General features: G+C 46.0%; 1 protein-coding gene across 4 annotated transcripts in view; it reads right to left on the minus strand.

Annotated features, from left to right (window-relative positions):
- Positions 1–21185, minus strand: part of LOC144174899 (alpha-tocopherol transfer protein-like) — a 33000-nt gene extending 11815 nt beyond the window's left edge. Inside the window, exons 1-4 of one of the 4 annotated variants that reach the window (XM_077703873.1) lie at positions 19950–21173; positions 12743–12843; positions 2456–2622; positions 826–1077 (exon numbers count right to left, since the gene is read on the minus strand). In XM_077703873.1, the coding sequence (XP_077559999.1) occupies positions 826–1077; positions 2456–2594 (391 nt within the window). In that variant the 5' untranslated portion in view covers positions 2595–2622; positions 12743–12843; positions 19950–21173. Of the gene's footprint in view, positions 1–825; positions 1078–2455; positions 2623–3700; positions 4106–12742; positions 12844–19949 lie in introns of those variants that run through there. The other 3 variants (XM_077703875.1, XM_077703872.1, XM_077703874.1) reach the window with 3 other exon arrangements.
- Between the last annotated feature and the right edge of the window lie 511 nt (positions 21186–21696).

Below are 21696 nucleotides of genomic sequence, written 5' to 3' on the forward strand. Positions count from 1 at the left end.
TAATTTATTAGTGGATAACGCATCGTTTGCTCCAAGAAATGCACTGGAAGCACTATAAAACACCAATTATTTCGAATAAAAAACGTTTACGTTGCCTGCATGGCCCCTTTAAGCTTTTAGTACTGTAGTATAGCGCTAACAAAAAAATACAAAGAACGACCGAGTGCACGTGAGTGTGCGCCTCGTGAGGAGGACCGGTGTCGGATAGCTCGACCTTCGAGAACATTCTTCCGAGCGTTCGTGGCGTAATCTTTCGCATGCTCGTCTGCTCGCCAGTTCACGTGCGTTCGCACTTGAAGAGGGGGGCACAGGCGCCGAGTACCTGCTACAGACGCAGAGTTCCCGAAGTCGGTTGCCGCGGATCCTACCACATGCTGATGAGGTCCACTTCGGGAGATACGTCAAAGGCTGCGGACAAAAAGATTCGAACCTGCGATTCATGGAGGACTTTCAGCGGCAAGTTCTAAAATCCATGTGAGGCGCAACAGCCGGGTCTCCGACGAAGGGAGAGGGGCCTCCAGCTCTGCTGTTTCTCCAGCCTTGAAAAGCTAGTGAAAGTTGCGCCACTTTTTAATTATTTTTTTTCACACAGAATCACAATCTCGGGAGGTCCTGAATTTAGGATTGTGACATCTCATGTTCAGGGGAATGCCAAAAGGTACATTTTGTTGTCTTTTCTTCACTCTCGCCATTACCATCCAGACAATTAAGTGCGCATGCGCAAGTAAGCAAGTTCATTACGTACGTTATACTAAAACTAACTCGCGGCACACTAAAACTCATTAGACAGTACTGGCCTGTGTCTGACGTGGAAGGCACTCTTACCAAATTTGATCACGAATACAGTTCTTCCTTGTGGATCTCTTTCCTTGCAGACCAGGATGAGACCATTGTGGACGATGATTCTACGATAAGGCACCTTGTGAGGGGACAAGTCAGCGAAGAACTCTGGGAGGCGCTGCCTCGCGCTGAAGTAGTTTCGGATCATCTGGAAAGTTTCTTCCACGCGGTACTTCCGGGATCGTAGGTACTTGACCAGAAATGGGTCGTCCGCTGGACAATGCAGTGATTCGTCACCTGTGCAACGCATGCAGAACAGAGTTCAGTTGTTATGTATGCTCAGAAGCACCAGCATAAATTTTCTGCCGCACTAGCTTCTGATTTCCTTCACTGTTATGAAGGTCATAGATCTAGAGAACACAAGGCAAAAATTTAAAAATGGGCGGCCAGAATAAGTGTAAATTCACAAATTCCCAATTCACAAATACAAAGACTTTCTAACTGTGCTAACGTTCTGTTGTCATTCCCTTGAACGAAGCTTCACGGGAAACACTAGGGCGCATTATTATTCCCAAGCTTAAAATTTCGCGGCCTTGTTTATATTTGCGTCTGAATGTTTCCTTTCACCCCAACATTCCCACCGGGCGTGAAAACACAAAAATCGAAACCAGACCGCGCGAAATTGAGAAATTCTGTTCATGTAGGCCAATAATGGCACGCTATTGTTATATTTGGGAAGCCAGATTTCCAAACATTGTTATTGTAATTAGGCCACGCGTAAATTTCACTTGAGTATAAAGAAATCGCGCTATTTGTGTGTCCTGATTCATATTTTAGTGATCGCGTTTTATTGGTCCATGGCTGTACAACGGCTAAATTTGTTTAGCTCCCTTTATATGCCGCGTCGACGCGGTTTTTATGAGGTACCCGCTTGGCAGACCAAAGTTGTTTGCCTCCGAGTTAACAGATTCAGAAGTAATTTAAAAACGTGCCACAAACGTAATATTAAGGTTCCAAGTATCGGACATAGGGTTTCTGGTAAGAACTCCGCCTCCCATGTCCCTTCAAAATGGCAAGTTATGATGGTCGTTGCACCACTTTCCGAGTCCCTTTAGAGTTTATTTTCATTAAACCCAATGATATCTTGCGGACCGATTTTTGCACAGTGGCATCTTATTGCCCTATTTGCTTTTCACCATGACCGGCGTCCGAACTCTGTTATCTCGACGTCTCATGAAGACAAAGTTTTTCTATAGGAGGCGTGTCTGCCGATTCCTATCGCTGACTGACTGAGCAAACCTTGGTTGAGAAAAAAGAGGGCGGAAGCCTATAGGGAATAGTGAAATCTAAAGGTGGTAGCCTGGGTACAGGGCTCTAGTGGCAAGTGCTCCGGTCTTCACTCTCTTCGGCAGGTTTAGTCGGTCCTGTGATGAGAGAGAAGTGCTCGCCAGGGCCGCATCTCATGTGTCACAACACCTTGTGGAACTAAGACGCTATCTTTCACTTGATGCCACTATTCGACGTGGACTATATCGTTTTGTACTACGGCGCTCACTCTGCCTATCATAACACATCATAACGCTAAATAAAGACACTTGACGTTCTATCATTTCTTCCTTCATGCCCCAACTTTAAGTTTCATATGTTGTCATACTCCCGATGTGAACTGGCTCACCGGCAATGAGCTGTCTCAGCGCTGATAGCGAGCGCTCTTTGACTTCGGTTGTTTCTCCCAAATCTCTCCTCGCCACGGCATCGAGTTCTGGCAGTCCCGCGCAGATATCTGGGTCCCCGAATTCCTCGGCCTTCATCATGGCACGTTCCTTTTGTGTCGCGCTGATGCTGCATGCAAGCGAAGCAAGTCAATATTCATCTTCATGGGTGAAGTACAAATAGACCCCTTATTGCGAACACTGCTTTCTCTTGCATAGTACCCTCGTATGATAACACCAGGATGCAGCTTGCCTTGGCTAGAGCCACAAGCACAACACAATCCTCCGCAGAACCAGCACAAGCGCTGGTCTCGAAGGTTGCCACTCCTTGCGGTGCCAAGAAACACTGAAAAAATGACCGCCAACTAAAACTAGGTAATGCACGCAGCAGCTAGTCAGTCCCGTGTTTCTCTTTTTTTATTATCGTCAGTAATAATGCGTACTCCAATAAACGCGTTTACATCCCATTTGTGCATTATGAAAAGACGTTTGAATCTGTAGACACTCCCGCAGTACTGCAAGCATTGCAGGACAGAGAATACTGGACGCGTACAAAGATTATTGTAGGACATGTCCGAGAAATTCACGGCCAGAATAATCCTTTTTTAAGAAGAGTAAAAAGATCCCTATCAGAAAGAGAGTTGGGCAAGCAACCATATTTCTCCAAAGTCGTTAGCAGCTTGTATCGGTGGGTGTCCAGGATGCTTGAATGTGACAAGTCGGGACGAATGAATGCAGAATACCCGATCAGCCTCAGATTTTCAGGTGACATTTCCTTGATCAGTGTGTATGAGAACTGTAAAAAATTCTCAGGGATCGGCATTCGGAAAGCTCTCTAATATAGTCATAGATGAATCTGAATAAATGGAAGGTAATCTTTAATGGACACACAGAAAAGCTCACCAGTACAGTAGTAACAAAACTCCTGAAATGGTGGGTGGATGTAACTGTTACGCTAGGATCGTGCAGATTGATTGAATAAACTTTATTCAAGACAGCAAGCGCGATGTTAAGGTGGGCACTAACAGAGGAATGCCGGACGCACACACAGGACGAAGTGTATTTACAACATATTCAAGACGTTGGACGACCACTCAAAGAAAATAACGGTAACTCAAAAAGAAATGTTCACAAAGAGGGTTCAGTTAGCTTTTCGCGGCACTGGCTGGCGCTAGACCCTCAAAACACTTGCGTTAAGCACGGCTCACGTGTATGCCTTGCTGGAGAGCAGTGGTCGTCGAGGGTGAGGGTCGCACAGCTTGGCCGGCCGCTTGGTCTCACAGCAGCAGGAACCCTGGCTCGAGCCGGAACGGGACGACGCGGCAGTGTCTTGTGGTCACTCGTGCCCGAGCGGGTAGCCACACTCAGACGGCAGCTCGCTTGGTGACCGATGGCGACGGTCTCGTAACGGAAGGCACGCCGACCAGACGTCTGACGTGGGAATGCCCAATCCAACCGTGCCCTGTCTCGGTCGCCCTGCGCTTCCCGGGTTCGCAGCTCCTGCTCGCACCACGCCCTCGTCTTCTTCTTCTCGGTGGTGTGTCTTTTACCCAGCGGCCGCTTGGTGTCTCGCCCGATGGGAAATCTTCTTTCACTGTTTTCACCGTGCCCCCTCCGAGAGAGAGAGAGAGAGAGAGAGAGAATAAACGTTTATTTAAATCAACAGGGGGGATTGTGCTGAAGCTTGAAGGAGGCGTCCTCAGTCCAGGATGCTTTGAGCGTGGGCAGCATCGACAGCCCTTTGAGCCAGCCGAAGCTGGTCGTCCAGGCTGGTGCTTGCCAAGGCGCTCTCCCATAGCTCGACAGTGGAAAGTTGCAGGTTGGGAGGAATCAGTGGAGATTGGTCACATCCTCCGACCATATGGCGTAGCGTTCCGGGTTCTCCGCAAAATCAGCAAAGCGGGGAGTTCTGTCGGTCGAAAAGGTGAAGCCGGATAGGATGGAGGAATGTATTAGTCTGGAGAGTGCTCTCCAGACTAATACATGCCCCCTCCGAGCCACTCATCGCAGTAACTCTCTTAGTCAAGTTGTCGGTACTGAATGCAATCACGAGAAACAAATTCGGCGTGAAGTTAATATGGGCTCGGGTGCCTTCGGCAAGCTCGCTCAAACAATGCACGACAAGCTCTCTGTATCACTGGAAAGAAAAGTATACAATCAGGGCACACTGTGAGGGATTACCTATCGGGCAGAAACCTGGCGCTTTAATAAGCGCCTTGGAGGAAAACTTTAGTCATCCCATCGAGCAGTGGCCAAAAAGGATGCTAGGCCAATCGCTTACGGATATAAAACGAGCACCCGAGAGCAGAAACTTGGGTGGATGACATCTTTGCACCTCAAACCAAATGAAAGAAGTGCACTTTAGCTGGGTATGTATTTGGAGAACCGGAAACCGGTGCATAGACAGGAAACAGAGTGGCTGCAAAGAGGCGGGAATAGAAGCAAAGGAAAACCATTAGCTCGATGGGGGGATGAAATTAGAATTTGGAGGCAAAACAGACTCGGGGGTCGCCAGACAGGACCCATTTGAGGAACCTCGCAGAGGCATTTGTTCTGCAGACGACTGTGGGAAGATAAAGTTCTCGTAAAAACAAAAATATTACTCTTAGTCCAAAAGAAAATATCTCGCTTTCCCTCCACCCCTGAGCTTGAACGGTCACACACAGTACGTAGCTGCATTTTCTCAATCCACAATGTTATATGTGAATGGGCTTGCCTTATGTGGCCGTGCGTACGTACTGTTACGATTCACAGCCCCGCTGCCCTACGCGCGCATACTACAAGTTTGGTGCAGTGCGGTGAAGTTTTTGTGTGCAGCGGCAAAGCCCGCCCTCCTCAAACAAGTTGCGGCAAGCCGGAGCATGTCGTCCGCCGGGCCCTCGTTGGCGACAATTCATGCCCGCGGCAGTTGTAAAATCCGGAACAAACTGGTTCTAGCGGCAGCTGTTCACAATTGATTCTGAGAACAGACTCCCCCCGCTCAGATCTCTATTTCCCCCTTTTCAGACTCCACGCGCGCTGGCTATCACGAGACCGGAAGAGGGTGTTCTTGTGCGTTGGTACCATTTTTGTGTCGTGCGCTAAGAGCTGGAAAGGGCGTTTGTCCTTTGGCACTTCTGTGTATAATTTACGCCCTTTCAGTGACTCATCAGTCGGCGTAGGGGGCTGGACTGAGGGCGCCGCTCTGCCCGCCGACTGCCATGCTGTTCCTGTAGCGTCGTGGTTCATATCTCACCATTAAGTAAACCAGTTCAGTTTTGTACTCGGCTCTTTGTCGTCAACACCGAAGTAGCTCTACTGCTGGCCGCTCGTCCACCACGCCACCACTACAAGATGGAGGCGGCGGAGCTCGGTACGGGGACGCCTTCTCCAATGTAACAGTACCTACGTCAATAAATCTCGTCAACACATTTTTATCGTGTTTCACACTCTCCGGCAAGGCGAAGCGGCAAGGGCCAGAGATCACTGTGTGCCCTTAACAGTTCGACTGTTGGGCAAGTTTCTTATGAATCTCGCGGCACCGTTGTATGTACTTCTTTAAAGAAGGGAAATTGATATTAGGGTTTGATATGTACCAGGTTTCAAGGAACCGTTTGTGCGCGCGTATCTGCGACCGTCACTGCGCAGCCGTCGTAGTTATCATTTTTACCCTCTCAGCACATATAACCGCGGATGAAATGCTTCCACTATAACCTGGCGAGGAATGAGGGAAGGACACCCTATTCGCTCCTTGAAAGAGAATGCGATAGTTGTGGAAAGTACGCAGGAGATGAATGGCACGGTAGTATTTCTACTCAGCTGCGAAGGTAGTTCACTTTCGCTCGTGGTTGCAGCACGCCGTGACCCCCCGGTGGTGCATGCCGGAACCTGACCGGGAAATCTGAAGAAGAAATCGAAATGTGGCCGCTTCCACTAATCATCATTTTTACCGCCTATATTGTCTGCTATGAACAAGCTTTAGGAGCTCTTCTACCGGAGCAGCTTCTCTGGACCTCCAAAAGTCGAGTGGTAGGCAGCCCCGCCTGTTCGCTTACCCAGTTATTACATCCGTCTAGTTGTGGACGAGTGCAACTCCTAATTACAGACACTTTCACTAATCAATGAAGAAAACACCTATAACCGGATCATGTAAGCGGACTAGTCTGCTCGGGCATGGATTAGAATATTAAAAGAACACAACGCGTTGCTTCTCGAGTTCCGAAACGAAGCTGGTTATCCTAAAACCACTGTCTATCCAAAAACCACTGCACCACACGGAAGAATTTTCTTTCTAATCAAAGCGTTGTGACAAACGGCGCCATTGCTCGTCCGGCTGCCGTCAGACCTTCGCCTAATCTGAAGTCGCCGAGAATGAGTGCGCCATTGCGGCACGCATAGCGTAGTTTCTAGCACATGAAGTTGTTTACGCGGTGGGTGCCAGGGCATAAACGGTTCATTTGAAATCGGTTCAAATGAACGGGTCGGTATAATTCCTTTGCATTCTACACGAACGGTGAAAAAAAGCGATACTGAAAGTCCGTTCAGCAAAACAAAATAAAGGGCAATAAATATCCGCCGAATGGGATTCGAACCATGGTTCTTTCGTTCCACTCACCGGAAGGAAAAAATTTGACAGCCTGCTCACTACTCACTTGGCGCGGCACTCTTTAATGCTCGAAAATCACTCCCGTATTATTTGGGTCAGCTGGAGACAAAGGGCGGAGTGCACAGATCTTTGTCGCCAGAACCTGTATACAAATACCATTTCCATCACTATAGCTACCATCGATATCCCCATTAGCTGCGTGTAACCAGAAAATCTTTCAACAGAGTCCCCGTTGGCAGTGGACGGTCGTATACGCCGGCCTATACGTCCATAATGGCGGCGAACGGGGGTATGCGGCTGTTTTACGTATGCGTTGCGAACGGGACGGCCCTCCGTTAGTCTTAAAATTACTCTTTGCGGTATAACGTCATCAGCCGGCACCCGCAGCTGACGTACAGTGAACTCAACGTTGATTGGCACCTCGTTAGGCTTAGTGTTAAGGCTTAACATGGTCCTAACAACTAATCCACTCAGGTTCATGACGACGACAAGAGGTCTTGAAATCTCACGGCCCATTCACCAAACCCCGCTGCGCTGCGAAATGAACATACTACCCCGTAATTTTCCCAAAACCATTAGGCAGTGGCCAAGGACAATGAAGTAACTATGTGAAGCTCACCAACCTATAGGCTCCGGACAGCGAAGTTTGCCGCGCGAGCGCAGCGCCAGCCGCGAAAGACACGTGCAACTCTGAGTCGGTCCCGCCGCGCCGACCGCCTTCAGCGCCAGTGAACGCAACTTTGCAAAAAACGTGTGTTATAACGCTATTTGCGCGTATATGTGCTACATAGTGCAACAGTCATGCAAAATGTTATATAGTCGGGTCTTTAATTCAAGTCTTTAAATAAAACGGGGCGCTGATAAAATGCTGTCGCCTCGCTGCCGAGCCGTATACGCTAACACAACTGGGAAGCATGTGTTCAAGGCTTTGCATTCTCCCACGGATTCTTCATCTTTGCTTTATTTTTTTTTTTTCGGAGATACCAAGCATGGTTACTGAATCTTGAAAGGTCCGCATTAAGCGAGCAGATTACATGCTGCCGTGGTGTACGATCAGCTTGTCAGTAGGCTGGTTAGCAGGTGGTCAATACACATAAGTGCGCTTTAAATTTGGTAACAAAGAGGGCCCCCAAGCACAGTTATAGCATTGTAGTTCTATCACCCAGCGGTTCTACTCTGCTTTATCTAATATCCCACGTGCTTATACCGCCGTATTAAATACATATAACCACATATGGGTCGCGGACACTTATAGGCGTTAACGTTCCCAAATGTTTCGCGAGCTTTTAGATAGCATAAAATACCGCCTATTCTTGCAAAAGAAACAATGAAATTGTTGTCTAAGCCACTGAAAAGCAAAGAAAATAGAGCCAAGACGTGCCGCAATAAAAGTTGGAACAATATGTACACAGGAAAAAAAATTTCGCGTTCGGGGAGGAGAAAGAGGACAAACTTTATTTATCCCATTCGTTGTGATTGCGGTAACTCTGGACCAGTGAGGAGTGTACTCAGGGAACTAAATTTTTCTTCCGTGACTTTTGTTGCAAAGGTGTAGACGGTAATAAAAGCGCTACTATTCCTTCCTAACGGAAGTCTCTTGGCGAACCCATTGGCGTGGAGAGAGAGAAAAAAAACGAGTATGAATATTCCGTAATTTATTCCGATCCGCCTATTAAATGTTATGCTTACACCTCCCCCATCCCATCCCTGCCCAAAGGAATTTCTTGTGATAGCCTTCTCGTGAAGAGTTTCTTTTTTCGGGGCGTGTTTACATGTATGCAACTAGCGTACTGGGCTACAACTGGAAGCCCAAAAGTTTCTCGGCGAAGCGGGCACTTATTTACGTCCGCACTTTCACTACACCCCAACAGACGTGAATTTCATACTGTTACATGTATGGAGCATCGCATTCGGATCAAAGACCCATATGTAACTCCCATGTGGTCCAGTTAGTAGTTCTGCAGTCGCATGCAAGTGCACTCACATGGATGGAATACCCCGCGCAACGTCTGATATATTTGCAGAAAAAGCCTCCTCTTTTGTGGATTGCACAATATAAATTACGTTTTCTTTTGAAGCGAAACATGCTGATCTTGAGAAAGGTTTGCCCCTCAGGCAGGCTGTACAAGCGTCTCTCTTCTGGGCATCACTCCTATGCGGCCTCTATATGCCTTCCTATACGCGAGTTCAACCGAATATATCCTTCTTCATTCACATGCACTATGTGGCAGGATTACTTTACAATCTCTTGCTTCGTTTTAAGCCCAAAAGGTGCGACTAATATGCTTAATCCGCGCTGCAAAAAGAAGAGCGCCCCCGAGACAGCAGCGTACCGGCTTGCGGGGACCGACCCAGTGTTGCGCATATCTGCCGAAGGGGGCGCTGGGTGTCGCGGACTCCGTGTCGCCCTCTGGGCGCTGTCCGGCGCTTATGATGACCGCGCACCAACTGCTGCTTTCTTAATTTCTTCTCTCTTCACATTTGTAGGCCTCCTCTGATATGCCGCGTGGCAAAAACACGAAGCAAAAAAAAAAAAACTCACATTTGCCACTCGCCCACTCAGGGAAATTGGTCACTGACTGTGACATAAGCGGTCAGAGGTACTATTATGAGAAATATGAAAGGGAACACAGGAACGCGTGGCAAACAGCCTCGCAACAGACTCGGAGTGATACGCGGATGGCGCTGTGCAAAACAAAGGGGGAAAGGAGGGCGCTCTTCCCCGAACTGTTAGCGCTCCCACCACGCTGGAATTTCTACAAAGCAGCAGTTTCCGTCATTTCGCCGATAATATGGTATCATCCGACAGCCGATAACATGCACGGCGGGATGGGGAACAGCTGTTAGAACAGCGTCCCCCTTTCCACTTTGTTTCCGACGGCGGCCGCTGCGTATCACTGATAGCTGGGTCTGTGGGTGTTTTTTTACGAGTTCCTGTGTTCCCTTTCATATTGCTCATAATAGTACATGGAGAGTTTACCAATTGCATTGGCAGCAACGTCAACATGGCCACCGGCACATATCCTTCCACAACTCAATAAGGAATGAGTATAAACGATAAATGAAGAGCGCTTGGAGAACGCCTAGGTGCCCGTATTATCATTTTTGAGCCCACAGGAAAGTACAGATAATAAAGCGGACAAATTGGAAGACACGGCCAGTGCCATGGTGCGGTTTCACGCGAGACCAACTTCATGATCGATCCCTTCACTATTAGCACACGACACACATTCGGTTTATGGATGCTGTTGACGTGGAAGTAATGAACGCACCGGGGAAGTAGCCAGGTACATTGACTTTACGAAGCCGACGATGGAGTCGCAGTCAACGAATTCCGTCCTCCTGATAGCTAAGCACGCTGCACAGGAGACGCACTATGGAATTAAGCCGTCTCGTGCTGCCTCCGAAGGAACTGGCTGATGACGTTTTCGTCGTCTGAGTCATCCCGCACTATTTCCATTTCACGTGTTCAGATATGCGATGCGACAGCCGACGCCTGTTTGTGTGACTCTCCGAGGCAATGTAATCGCCCTCCGTGCACCGCTTCATATACACTAAGCATTACTCACCGACGTTTCCTCCCAATGCCAGAAATAACATGTTGCAGAAGGAACAGGCAGCGAACGATATACAACGAGTGTATTAATTTCACGATGACAGCACCTGGTGTCCACGAATATTCAGACTTGTCAAAGTCATGCCATCAATTTCCCCGGAGTAGCAAAAGCTTGATGGTGGCCAGTTGGTTCGACATGAGTGAAAAGGCCGTGTCTTGTCTGGTTTGTTTCTGAGCAATAGATGTGTCATGGCGGCAAAAAATTCCAACATCGATCTGTCAACCGAGCGCGTGACAGAAAAGCAGAGAACTATACAGCGCGTGGCTGTGGTCGCGCTGCATTTAGGGAGACGTTGTTTCGAAGCGCGGCTCGATAATTGCCTCTGCCAACGCGCCGGACGCGCCACGTCTACACGGTCCCGTGACTCCTGGCACCGCTTGTGCGCGTTGTAGAATCGAGTCTGCAACCAGTGTATGACGGCAAAAGAAGGAAAAATGGGGTTGACAGCGACAAAAGGCGGAGAGAGAAAGAGAGAAAGAGAGAGAGAGAGAGAGAGAGAGAGAGAGAGAGAGAGAGAGAGAGAGCGAGCGAGAGAGAGAGAGAGAGAGAGAGAGAGAGAGAGAGAGAGACAGAGAGAGAGAGAGAGAGAGACAGACAGAGAGAGAGAGAGAGAGAGAGAGAGAGAGAGAGAGAGAGAGAGAGAGAGAGAGAGAGAGAGAGAGAGAGAGAGGAGAGAGAGAGAGAGAGAGAGAGAGAGAGAGAGGCTGTGCTCAGCAAAAAATTCTGGAATGGTTTTCTAGTCCGGAAGTCCATGGGTAAACCTGGCGCTGGCTGCTAGGTCAACAAGATAGCTTGGTCGTCGAGGCGGGGGGACCACGAAACAAGCCAAACTCCCTTTGCAAGGGCTGGATAACACACTTCTACTGCTCGCAGGAAGGGTTGCGTATGACGGGAGGGTCGGGTTGTCGGTCTTGCTCCCAGACGATTTGATAGAGTGTGTCTACATTGCCGCTAAACGTACACTCTGAAGAGTATTGTGTAGGGAAGAGATGATTCAATCGTACGGGGTTTGGGAACGTGTTAGTTTGAATTCGTCGTAATGTGTTCTGCATCTTAGACAAACGCCGATACTGGTAGACAACAACAGTGCTGAGCGACGGGCAGCCAAAGCCGCAGCCAAAGCCAGCAGATGTGACCAGTGAGAGGATTAGAGGGCGAAGCGTGGTTGGCACGGTGTACAAGGGGCGCACATGAAACACCGTGTTGCGTAGTGCTAAAGGAGGAAGGCTCCCGAATCGGAACGAAACTCAAGTTTACGATTTAGAGAGACGAGATGCTAACGCATTCTTGAAGACCCACCAATCAATCTGCCAACATATTTTTTTTTTCATTTGCAGTATCAACTTCACAGCCTATACAACTGATGGCCCGTAGAGACAACATTAATTAACTCATCGGGAAGAACTATTTACCGTTATTTTCTTCGGTGATATCAGTAACGCAATTAATAACTACATTAAAACCGGCCAAAATGTTGCTTAATTACTCTTTGACGACCTTCAATAAACCACTCCGAGATAACTTCGCAAAACGGCTGTTTCAGAAACGACAGACAAAGAAAGTCTTTTATCACGAAGTTCAGTTTATACGAGGGATTTCTTCTTTTTTGCAAGCAGCGAAAGCAGCTATTAAAAGATTTTGATTTTTTACTGCTGCGTTGCAGCGTAGCGACTAGGATTTGTGCAGTATCGGATGAGCCTGTCAGTTGTTACGCACCGAGCATTGAGCACCGAAAGAGCAACACAGCAAAAGTTATGTTACGTTTCTGATGAAGATACCTGAGCGGACTCTTTCTGGCTGTCAGTGGTGTCAAGATTCCCAGTTAACAATTTTATCTCGTCGATAAAATCAACCAACACTGCTTTTGAACCCCTCCCGTTTATAATGAATTAATCTGGCACTGAATTGTATTTCAATTTAATGTAAAAATAATGGTCCGCAATACAATGCTAACGTAACTAACATATCCAACTTCTCATTTCCATCTCTTGAGTAGTTACATAAGGCATCCTTTCCATCTGTAGCTTGTAGATTTTATTGTGCTATACCTTGGAGGGGAAACATTGACAATCCGTTTTCTCCCAGGATTGTGGTAATCATCGTCTCTGTCCGTGACGTCTCTGTCCGTCTCTGTCCTTTGAGCTGATGCCTATCAAAAAAAGGAAATTTTTCTTCGGAGATTGATAGCTTGAAAAATTGCTTCAGGCAGGATAGCACTTATTGCAAATTAACATCGAGGTTCATTCAGTGACAGTCTTCATCAGGATTCGGTACTTCGGAATTCTTACAGCCACCCACAACGATGCACTTATTGACCATGTGGACAACCGAGCCTTTGAAGCAACAGGATTCACTGCACTCCAACCAAAGGAGTCACTGTACAATAGGCGGTGAGATGTTTGAGTGGCGCCCCCTGGCTCTGACGTCGGCTTAGGGATTCGCTCCGTTGTCGTCTGCTACACTCCGCTTGTGAGGGGGAAGCCGCGCCTGTGCTAGAAATCGCCACCTTTGTTGTTTTAGTGCATCAAAAAGCGTAGTTATTGTAATTCAGGTATTTTTACTAGCTTCTGACGCATATGAATAAATTCAAGCTGTATCCCCCGCAAATTTGCAACACACGAGGAGAGAGATAACAACTTTCTTACGAGCATCGGTCAGAAGATCGTGTGTAACTTGTCCTTTCTAGCCTATACGCGAGGTTCAGCGCTCAGAGCTCCTCGATAAGTATTCAAAATGTGTAGGCTTGCATGCAGTATTTTTGGGATGCTCTTATGAAGACTGAACAGTTTAATGCTACGTGCCAAGCAGAGCCTCTACACGCGCATTGCATAGCAGGAAATAAAGCAGCTGTCTTCTATTTCTTTCGTTGTTGTCTTGTATCAGGTTGATGTTTTTTTTTTACTGTTCCCAACGCATTAATTTTTTCGCACCGTCACAAACGTCTTATTAGTGGGTTTTGGGATGTTTGGGAGGATCACAAAGATCGTGTGGATATTTTCTTCAGGCTGTATGGCATACATTCCCTTATTCAAAAATGCGCTTTCGTTAGGGCTCCGTGCATAAAGATGCATATTCGCAGCTTACGTTGTTTATTCACATGCAGATAGAATGAGAAGGTTTATGCTACACCACCGCTATCGCGCTCCAGGCAACGTACGTTGTCCAAAGTACTCGAAGGCGGTTTTTGTGCTCCGAATTTCTTCCGTAACCATCGTTATCATAACAATTATGACATGATTACGGGGCTGAAGGAGCGATATACTAGCTAATGAACGCAGTAAATAGTATACGTGCATATATTACAAGAATCGAAACCGATGAATGTTTCCAAACAGCTCTTTATTGGTTGCCACCCCTTCCAGGCATAAAGAACAAATCCTAGTCTACTCGGGATGGCGTTCTATGAATCGAAGAAAATTACTCTTACTCTCTTGTCCTGGACTGAGGACCCGGCCCATTAATCAGCTCGATTTTACTGTTAAACAAAGTTTCCTCCTCCTCCTCCTCCTCCTCCTCCTCCTCCTCCTCTTGAGCGCAGTTTTCCTATGACGCATATCTTAATATTAGGAAGATATGGCTGTGGGAAATGTACCGAATTTCCCTCCAGGTGTGGACAAGCATAGTGTTGCTGTATCTTTACCGTAGACGTTACTCGTTTTGCTCAATAAACCTCCATACTGGTTAGAAGCCTGGTATAAAACCAACCCGCGCCTACACACACAGTGGGTTATTTGGAACTCAACCTACAATGTTTTCGGCTGATAGTGCATGTCGGCATACTTTAAAGCTATTACAACGTACAGTGATGTGATATAATACTTTCGATCGTTTGGCGAGGTTGCAAAAACTGTTTTTCCTTACATATGATTACCGGGAATCGTAATGCCTTCTGTTAAATCCGACAGCCCCGAAGGCCTGGAATTTGTTTTGTTCTTGCTTTTTCCCTGTTGTCGGCTATTAGCAGCTGGTGGCTCCATTTGTTCTAAAGATTTCTGAACACTGAAGCTGACGCTTACTCCGACTCTTCGCGCTCCGCACAGGGCCGGCTTCGCAAAAACTGGGGCGGCGCCGGCAATGTTTCTTCCGGTGCGGTATCAAAAACTATACTTTAAATAACGCATTCAGCTGGTGTACGCGATTTAAAGTGTTTTATTATGATAAAAAGTTACGCACACGCGAAATCTGGTGCGAGCAAGCATCAGACGTGAACCGAGCGCAAAGAAACAGCAGGGAGAGCGAGCCCGAGTGAAGCAGACGACAAATGCGAGAGTTCCTAAGCCGACGTCACGGAGGCGCGCTTCGCAGCGCCGCCCGTGGTCGCTCTCACCGCCAATAGGGTCATACACACACACAAAACAAAAACGATAATGAATTGAATATAACTAAATGACCAAAACATTCGAATGCCAGGAGATGTTAGTAAAGGGAAAGATAAAAGTTTAAGCCGATTTTGGAAGCTGGATAATTGATTATCTGATTATCTTCGCGAGTTATATTCCTGCTTGGGCGAACAGGAAATCAGCAATACAGAGCTCGGTAAGCACAGCGTGACTGACATGCGACTTAGCGTGAACGACCCGGCTATCCGTTTACTTCACAACACAAATATAAACTGGCGCCTTGCAGAGGGCCGCACTTTACACGCGCGAACACTTACATACACGCGTGCGGACATTTACGTACCCATTACGAGCCGGCTCGTATACTCCCCACTAGTATCCGACTGCCCGCTGCCTTCCTCAAACTGCGGACATGAAATGAAATGAAACTTTATTTCGCTCTTGCAGCGGTACAGTAGAGAGAGGATGCATGGGGAAAAGACAAAAACAACGCAGCTTGAAGACCCCGTCAGCCCAACCCAGCAGCTTGGTTTATATACATTTCACTTCATACATTGGCCAAACCACAATTGTAGCATCTACATGATATCTACGTGATATGCCAGTCACTCGGAAGGATAAAATAAAGTTACGAAACACACTTGCACGAGGACCAACAAAATTAACACAGGCATAAAAAGCATAGCACTTAGCTTAAAAGGCACAGCATAAAACATTAAAGAAATCCTAAAGCGCAGCATAAGGGGTTTGCTGTCCGCACAAATTCCTGCTTGACAAACAGTTTTATGCGCTCTCAGCATGACAATTCACAGTGGCTCGAACAGGTAAAGAACATTATACAACTTTATCTTTGAAGATTTTTCGAGGCTGATATTATTCCTCTCAAGACGATTTCGGTACAATAGTAAAATATAGCACAGTGACTGTAGGCGATAGTTAGCTCGGAAAAAAGACAGGAACCACGGCAGGAGCTGGCGTGCATTGTAAGAAAAGAAGTGGCACGGCGTGTGAGTTAAGGCATGGAAATAAATGATTCATTGTTTCTTGATATTGCATTCTTATACATGCCTAGCAATCTACAGGCGTATAAGCTATGAAATTTAAGTACATGACATTTAGTGAAATAGTGTTCGGTGTGCGCCTACCATGGTACATTTACAGTTAGTCAAACTGCATGTTTTTGGGCTACCAGTAACTTTAGAATATTCTTCTTTGTTGTTTTCCACGTGGCATGACAACATGTTATGGTTGGAAGCAAAAAAGCATTGTATATAACTAGCTTCGCTCCCGTTGGAAGAAAGTACCTGTGTTTACATGTTACACCGTTTATTTTATTCATTTTATTGCGTATTTGGTGGATTTGTAGATCCCAGCTGAGTGTTTCTGAAAAGACTTCGCCTAAGGACTACATGTTTGAAACAAGATTGATTGATTGATTGATTGATTGATTGATTGATTGATTGATTGATTGATTGATTGATTGATTGATTGATTGATTGATTGATTGATTGATTGATTGATTGATTGATTGATTGTTAACGCGCCGACGCAGCGCAGGCGATGAGGCGCGCCGTAGTGGAGGGCTCCGGATTAATTTTGACCACCTGGGGATCTTTAACGTGCGCCGAAATCTCGTACACACGGGCGTTTTTGCTTTTTGCCTCCATCAGAAAAGCGGCCGCCACGGCCGGGAATCGAACCCGCGACATCGTGCTCAGCAGCGCAACGCCTTAGCCACTGAGCCACCGCGGCGGGTGTTTGAAACAATATCAATAATAATATTTCCATACACCAGTTTAATAGTATCACGTACTATTTTGTTTTTCGCTCGCTTTATTACGGCTTTTTTCTTGTTGGTAGTTACTTTTAAGTAGTTTTTACCGAACCAATGTCGAAGCTATTTCAGAAATTGATTGCGCTATACTGACAATGTTGTTTCTGTACTCTCCGAAAGTGGCATGAGGTTATCATCCGCGTGCGCTATCAGGTTACCTGGCAATGAACTATAAAAAATATCATTAATATATCAACGGAACAGCAAAGGACCCAAAATACTGCCTTGTGGCACACCAGACACAATCGGTTGCATGGCTGAGGTGTTATTGTCAGCTACCACTTGATGACGGTGTTCCAAGTATGACCGTATAAGGGTAGTGACAGAGCCTCTGATGCCGTAATGAAACAGTGCGTCCAACAAAATTGTGGGACTAATTACATCAAATGCCTTTAAAAAATCTATATATATCCCGATAGCAAGATGCTTCGCCTTGAATGCCTTAAATATTGTATCTTTTTTTGTTTCAGCAGGGCAGACTCTGTTGATCTGCATTTCCTAAAACCAAACTGACACCCTGAAAGCACGGAGTGCTTAGATGATAAATTCGCCATTCTGATATAAGTGATGTTTTCTAAGCCATTTGATAGTACTGGAAGGATCAAAACTTGTCTATAATTGGAAAGATCAGAAATGCTTCCACCTTTATGTATGGCAACACATTTCGCAATCTTCATTTGTCTTGGAAAAATCCCAGTACCCAGTAAAAGGTTATAAATGAATGGCTGAATTCCAAAACCATCGATATCGTGAGCCTTGCTGAGTCTGAGATTTTTGTATATTTTTTCAACTTGGTTGGAGACATAGACAAAGATTCCTTCACGCTTGGAGCCTGATAAGCATAACCGCATGGAGAATTAGATGAGCAGCATAAGGATCGCGTTAGGCTTATAAAGAAGCTGCTGAATTTGTCTGAAAGTGCTTTACCGTTAGAACAGTGCCATGATGCCATGATGTTCAATTGTTTTTGGTGGCACTCTTTATCTGAGGTTGAATACGGAGTTTAATTGAGCCCATGAGTCGCGGTAGTCCTTGTTGAAGGCGGAAGAGAAAACGGTATTATAAAGTAATCGGATTTTGCATTTTTAGTTCTTTAATAATTGATTAAGATATTTTTGAAGGTACATAATTTATTAATGTCTCTCCAATACATAAAGTGCGCATATAATTTCAGCTTTATTTTGATTTTTTGTAGCGAATCTGGAGTTATCCATGGCCTTTTAGCTTTTTTTTTTTTTGATGGTTTTAGGAAAGAAAACAGTTTTCTTAAGAAGACTTAAGTTTATCGATGAGGGCTTCGTACGCGCTATCGCGTCGGTTTGTGACAGTACTCCCTCCTAGTTCGTTGCTAGAATCGTATTCCGAAAGCATTCATGTGTGTTTACGTCAATACGTTGATACCGTGCGCGAGGCAATTCGAATTCCGCATTTAAATGAGCTTCATTGGCAAAGGCAAATATTGATAGGTGATCACTTATAGCGCACACAAGCGTGCCGGCATGTATATTTTGCTTGTCCGTGTTCGTTATGATAAGGTCGAGTCCTGTTGACGTCGACAGTGTGATGCGTGTCGGCACTTAAATGATATAAAAACCATATATTCATCTAATAAACTGGTTAGCTCAAGCTGAGCGGGGGAAGAAAAACTAACACCAATATTCATGTCGCCGCAAAGATATAGAAAAACTAACACCAATATTCATGTCGCCGCAAAGATATAGAATTTGTTGATTCAAAGACATGTGATCAGGAAGAGCTTCTAACATGGAAAAAAATTAATCTAGTTTGCCATCTGGTGGGCAATACATCACAGTAAATACATTTCTGCCACATTCAACGGTCCGTATTTCAAAGTCCCGCGTAATAGTTGAGAATTTTCGATTTTCTACTGGAACAAGTGTTAAAAATCTGTAAGGATATGCCTCCTCCCGGCGGTCAGATCTGTTAAGCGTAAAATTCGTGTAGCCGTTTAAAACAAAATAACTAAAGTCATCGTGATACCATGTCTTCGTGAACATAATGACATGGAAGGAAAACCTGAATGGGTAGAAAAGTAATCGCAGCTGGTCGTTGTTAATAATTTAGCGGCAATTTAAATGAGAGAGCAGGAGTGTGCTTCTGCTCGCAGAATCACAAAGACTTGCGGGGGTACGTAGTGCGTCACAGCCACCCTTCTTTTGTTTGTTTTTGCCTCCTGTTCAGTTGGTGCCTTATTGCTGTTTAGGTCATTTTCGCTGGATCCGATGCACTGCCGATTTTCAATGCGTTGCTTTTCTCTAATTCGCGAGCATATGTTACCGTTACGGACCCATACGAATTTCCAGCCAGCTTCTCGGTTTTTTTTGATAGCTTGTCCGAGCAAGCGCTTCCAATCTGGGCACAGATGCTCACTAACAAAGATGGGTGCAGGAGGATCTAGCCCAAGTTCTGCGCATGTCAGTTTCTTTTTTCTTTACGGCCTGAAAAACAGCATTACGTTTACATTGGTGAATGAACTGAACGATAATGTTTTTACTCTCTTGGTCATTTGCGACTGGCACACGATGGCATACATCAACGTCGCAGGGTAAAATGCGTCCTTCAATGCAGTTGCCTAGCTCAGTTAGGATATCAAACAGGTTTTCTCTGTCGCGCATTGCTATTCCTTTTATTTCAACGTTCGCATTTCTTGAGTTTTGTTTACAGTCAACATGCTTTGACTCAATGGCCCTTAGTTCAGTTTCTGATTCATTGCAGCGCTCCTTTATGGTGACATTTCCTGCCCGCAACTGCTTATTTTGCTCCAGTACTGATTTTAGGTCGACCCTCACTTCATCATACTTCTCACCAATAAACTTCGGGCACGCTTTTATTTCCAGTTGGTCTATTCGAAAGTCCCGGTCTATTGAATCTCGAAAGACCTTCAGGTCCGGGTTAATTTTATTTTTGAGTTCGTCAAGTGCATTCGTCAGTTCCTCGGTCATTTTGGTCTTGGTGGCGCGAAAAAAAAAAAGATTTGGAAGGCACCTTAGAGGTAACGGCAGCAGTGGCGTGGTAGACGAGAACACATTTATGTCAAATGCAAGTATGCATGGCACTGACCTGTGGCAAAGAAATGCTTGAGAACCTGTGCAACCCGTCAAAGCCGAGCGCGCCACTTCCTTTCTTCGATTTTCTTCGTCCACTAATCACAGAAGCGATTGCACAACAAACTGTTACGCTGACACAGGACCAGGTGCACCTTCCGTATCACTCCAGTCTGCGTGCCCAGCCGCCCTCGGTTCACTACACTCCGTACGGGCGGAAGACGTAACATTAACGGGCTCCTTGTAAGTGACAACACATCAGTTGGCTAACCCTGAAACATGCCCCTGTAGCAGGTCTTCCCGTCTCCCGTCACCAACAAACTTCCGCACACTCGCTGGCGTTCCTTGTTCTCTCGGCGTCAGGGACAAACCGTATGCCTCGCCACGTATTTTGCTACAGTCACGTGGATATCCTGTTTATCCTCAGCTGTTTACGGTATCTGTGATATAATAGCCGCTAAGGCTGACTGCACGGCCCCTCACACTTTTGTTTTCCTATTTTCATCCGGACGCTGATTTTCCTGGCAAAGTTTCAAGGGTGTCGGATCGTACCTCCCGCAGCCAACCATCACCCCTCCTCTCAGCCGACCTTGTAAGAGCGAGAGGGACGCCAAAGGAACGAACGTCGTTGATCCACTGAAAACTTAGCGCAGCTGCAACAAGGAGAGAACCGGCGCAGTCGAACGCTGAAGCAAGTTTGTCCGGAAAATACTACACAGATATAAGAGCATCAACCACGTGCTCTCCGGCTATAGCGACACATGCGTGAGTACAACTTCAGCTACTTCCTCTCAAAGAGCGCGATAGAAGTGGAGCTCACACGTGCGTGGCACATCTTCTTTATCCATGCCGCTTCTCTTATCTCTCGCGTGACACAGTTCTTGGCAGATTTTTAGGCAGAAAGTAATCTGCAGTGGAATCGGTGGAGAGATAAAAAGCGATCGCGCACCATCCGTTCAAGAGCGTTTGTTACGTTGTTACAAAGCATCTTCTGGACTTCAGGACGTGTTGTTTATCACAATTTTGTAGATAACCCAGTGCGCATGTTTAAATAGCGCACACCCTTTTACGCCCTCAATCACATTCTGTTCTCTAGTGGCCTATGCATAAATCATTACACAAAGATTGAGAAGCCCTCTTAAGCTGGAAAGGCGACCGTCACGCCCGGGTGTCGAGCCGCCTTTTAATGCGTAGCATTCATCGACGAGTGCTCCCACAGCCAGCACCGTGTAACGCCCTGCATTTGCACAAAAATGCAGATTTTGTGAAAGTTCCACCTGTAATCGTTCCAATACTATAAATAGAGATAATTGATCGGATAGATCGATTGATAATTGGTCGGATGTATTTATGTATTATTTATTTATTTATTTATTTATTTATTTATTTATTTATTTATTTATTTATTTATTTATTTATTTATTTATTTATTTATTTATTTATTTATTTATTGTGAGGTTTAACGCGCCGACGCTACGAGGCGATGAGGCGCGCCGTAGTGTAAGGCTCCAGATTATGACCACCTGGGGCTCTTTGCCGTGCGCCGAACTCTCGCGCACTTGGGCTTCTTCGCTTTTCGCCTCCATGAGAAAAGCGGCCGCCGCAGCTGGTAATGGAACCCACGTCCATTGGTCGGATAGAGAACAAGAAATTTCACAAAAAGGATCTGACAAAATAAAAAAAATCACCACATACATTTCCTCCAAAAGCGAAAACTAAACAACAAAAGTCGGCGAGAAAAGTTAAAAATGCACACAAAAATA

Source organism: Haemaphysalis longicornis, unplaced genomic scaffold (assembly GCF_048455015.1).
Source record: "Haemaphysalis longicornis isolate Haplotype H1 unplaced genomic scaffold, Haemaphysalis longicornis Haplotype H1 scaffold_3, whole genome shotgun sequence".
Taxonomy (NCBI): domain Eukaryota; kingdom Metazoa; phylum Arthropoda; class Arachnida; order Ixodida; family Ixodidae; genus Haemaphysalis; species Haemaphysalis longicornis.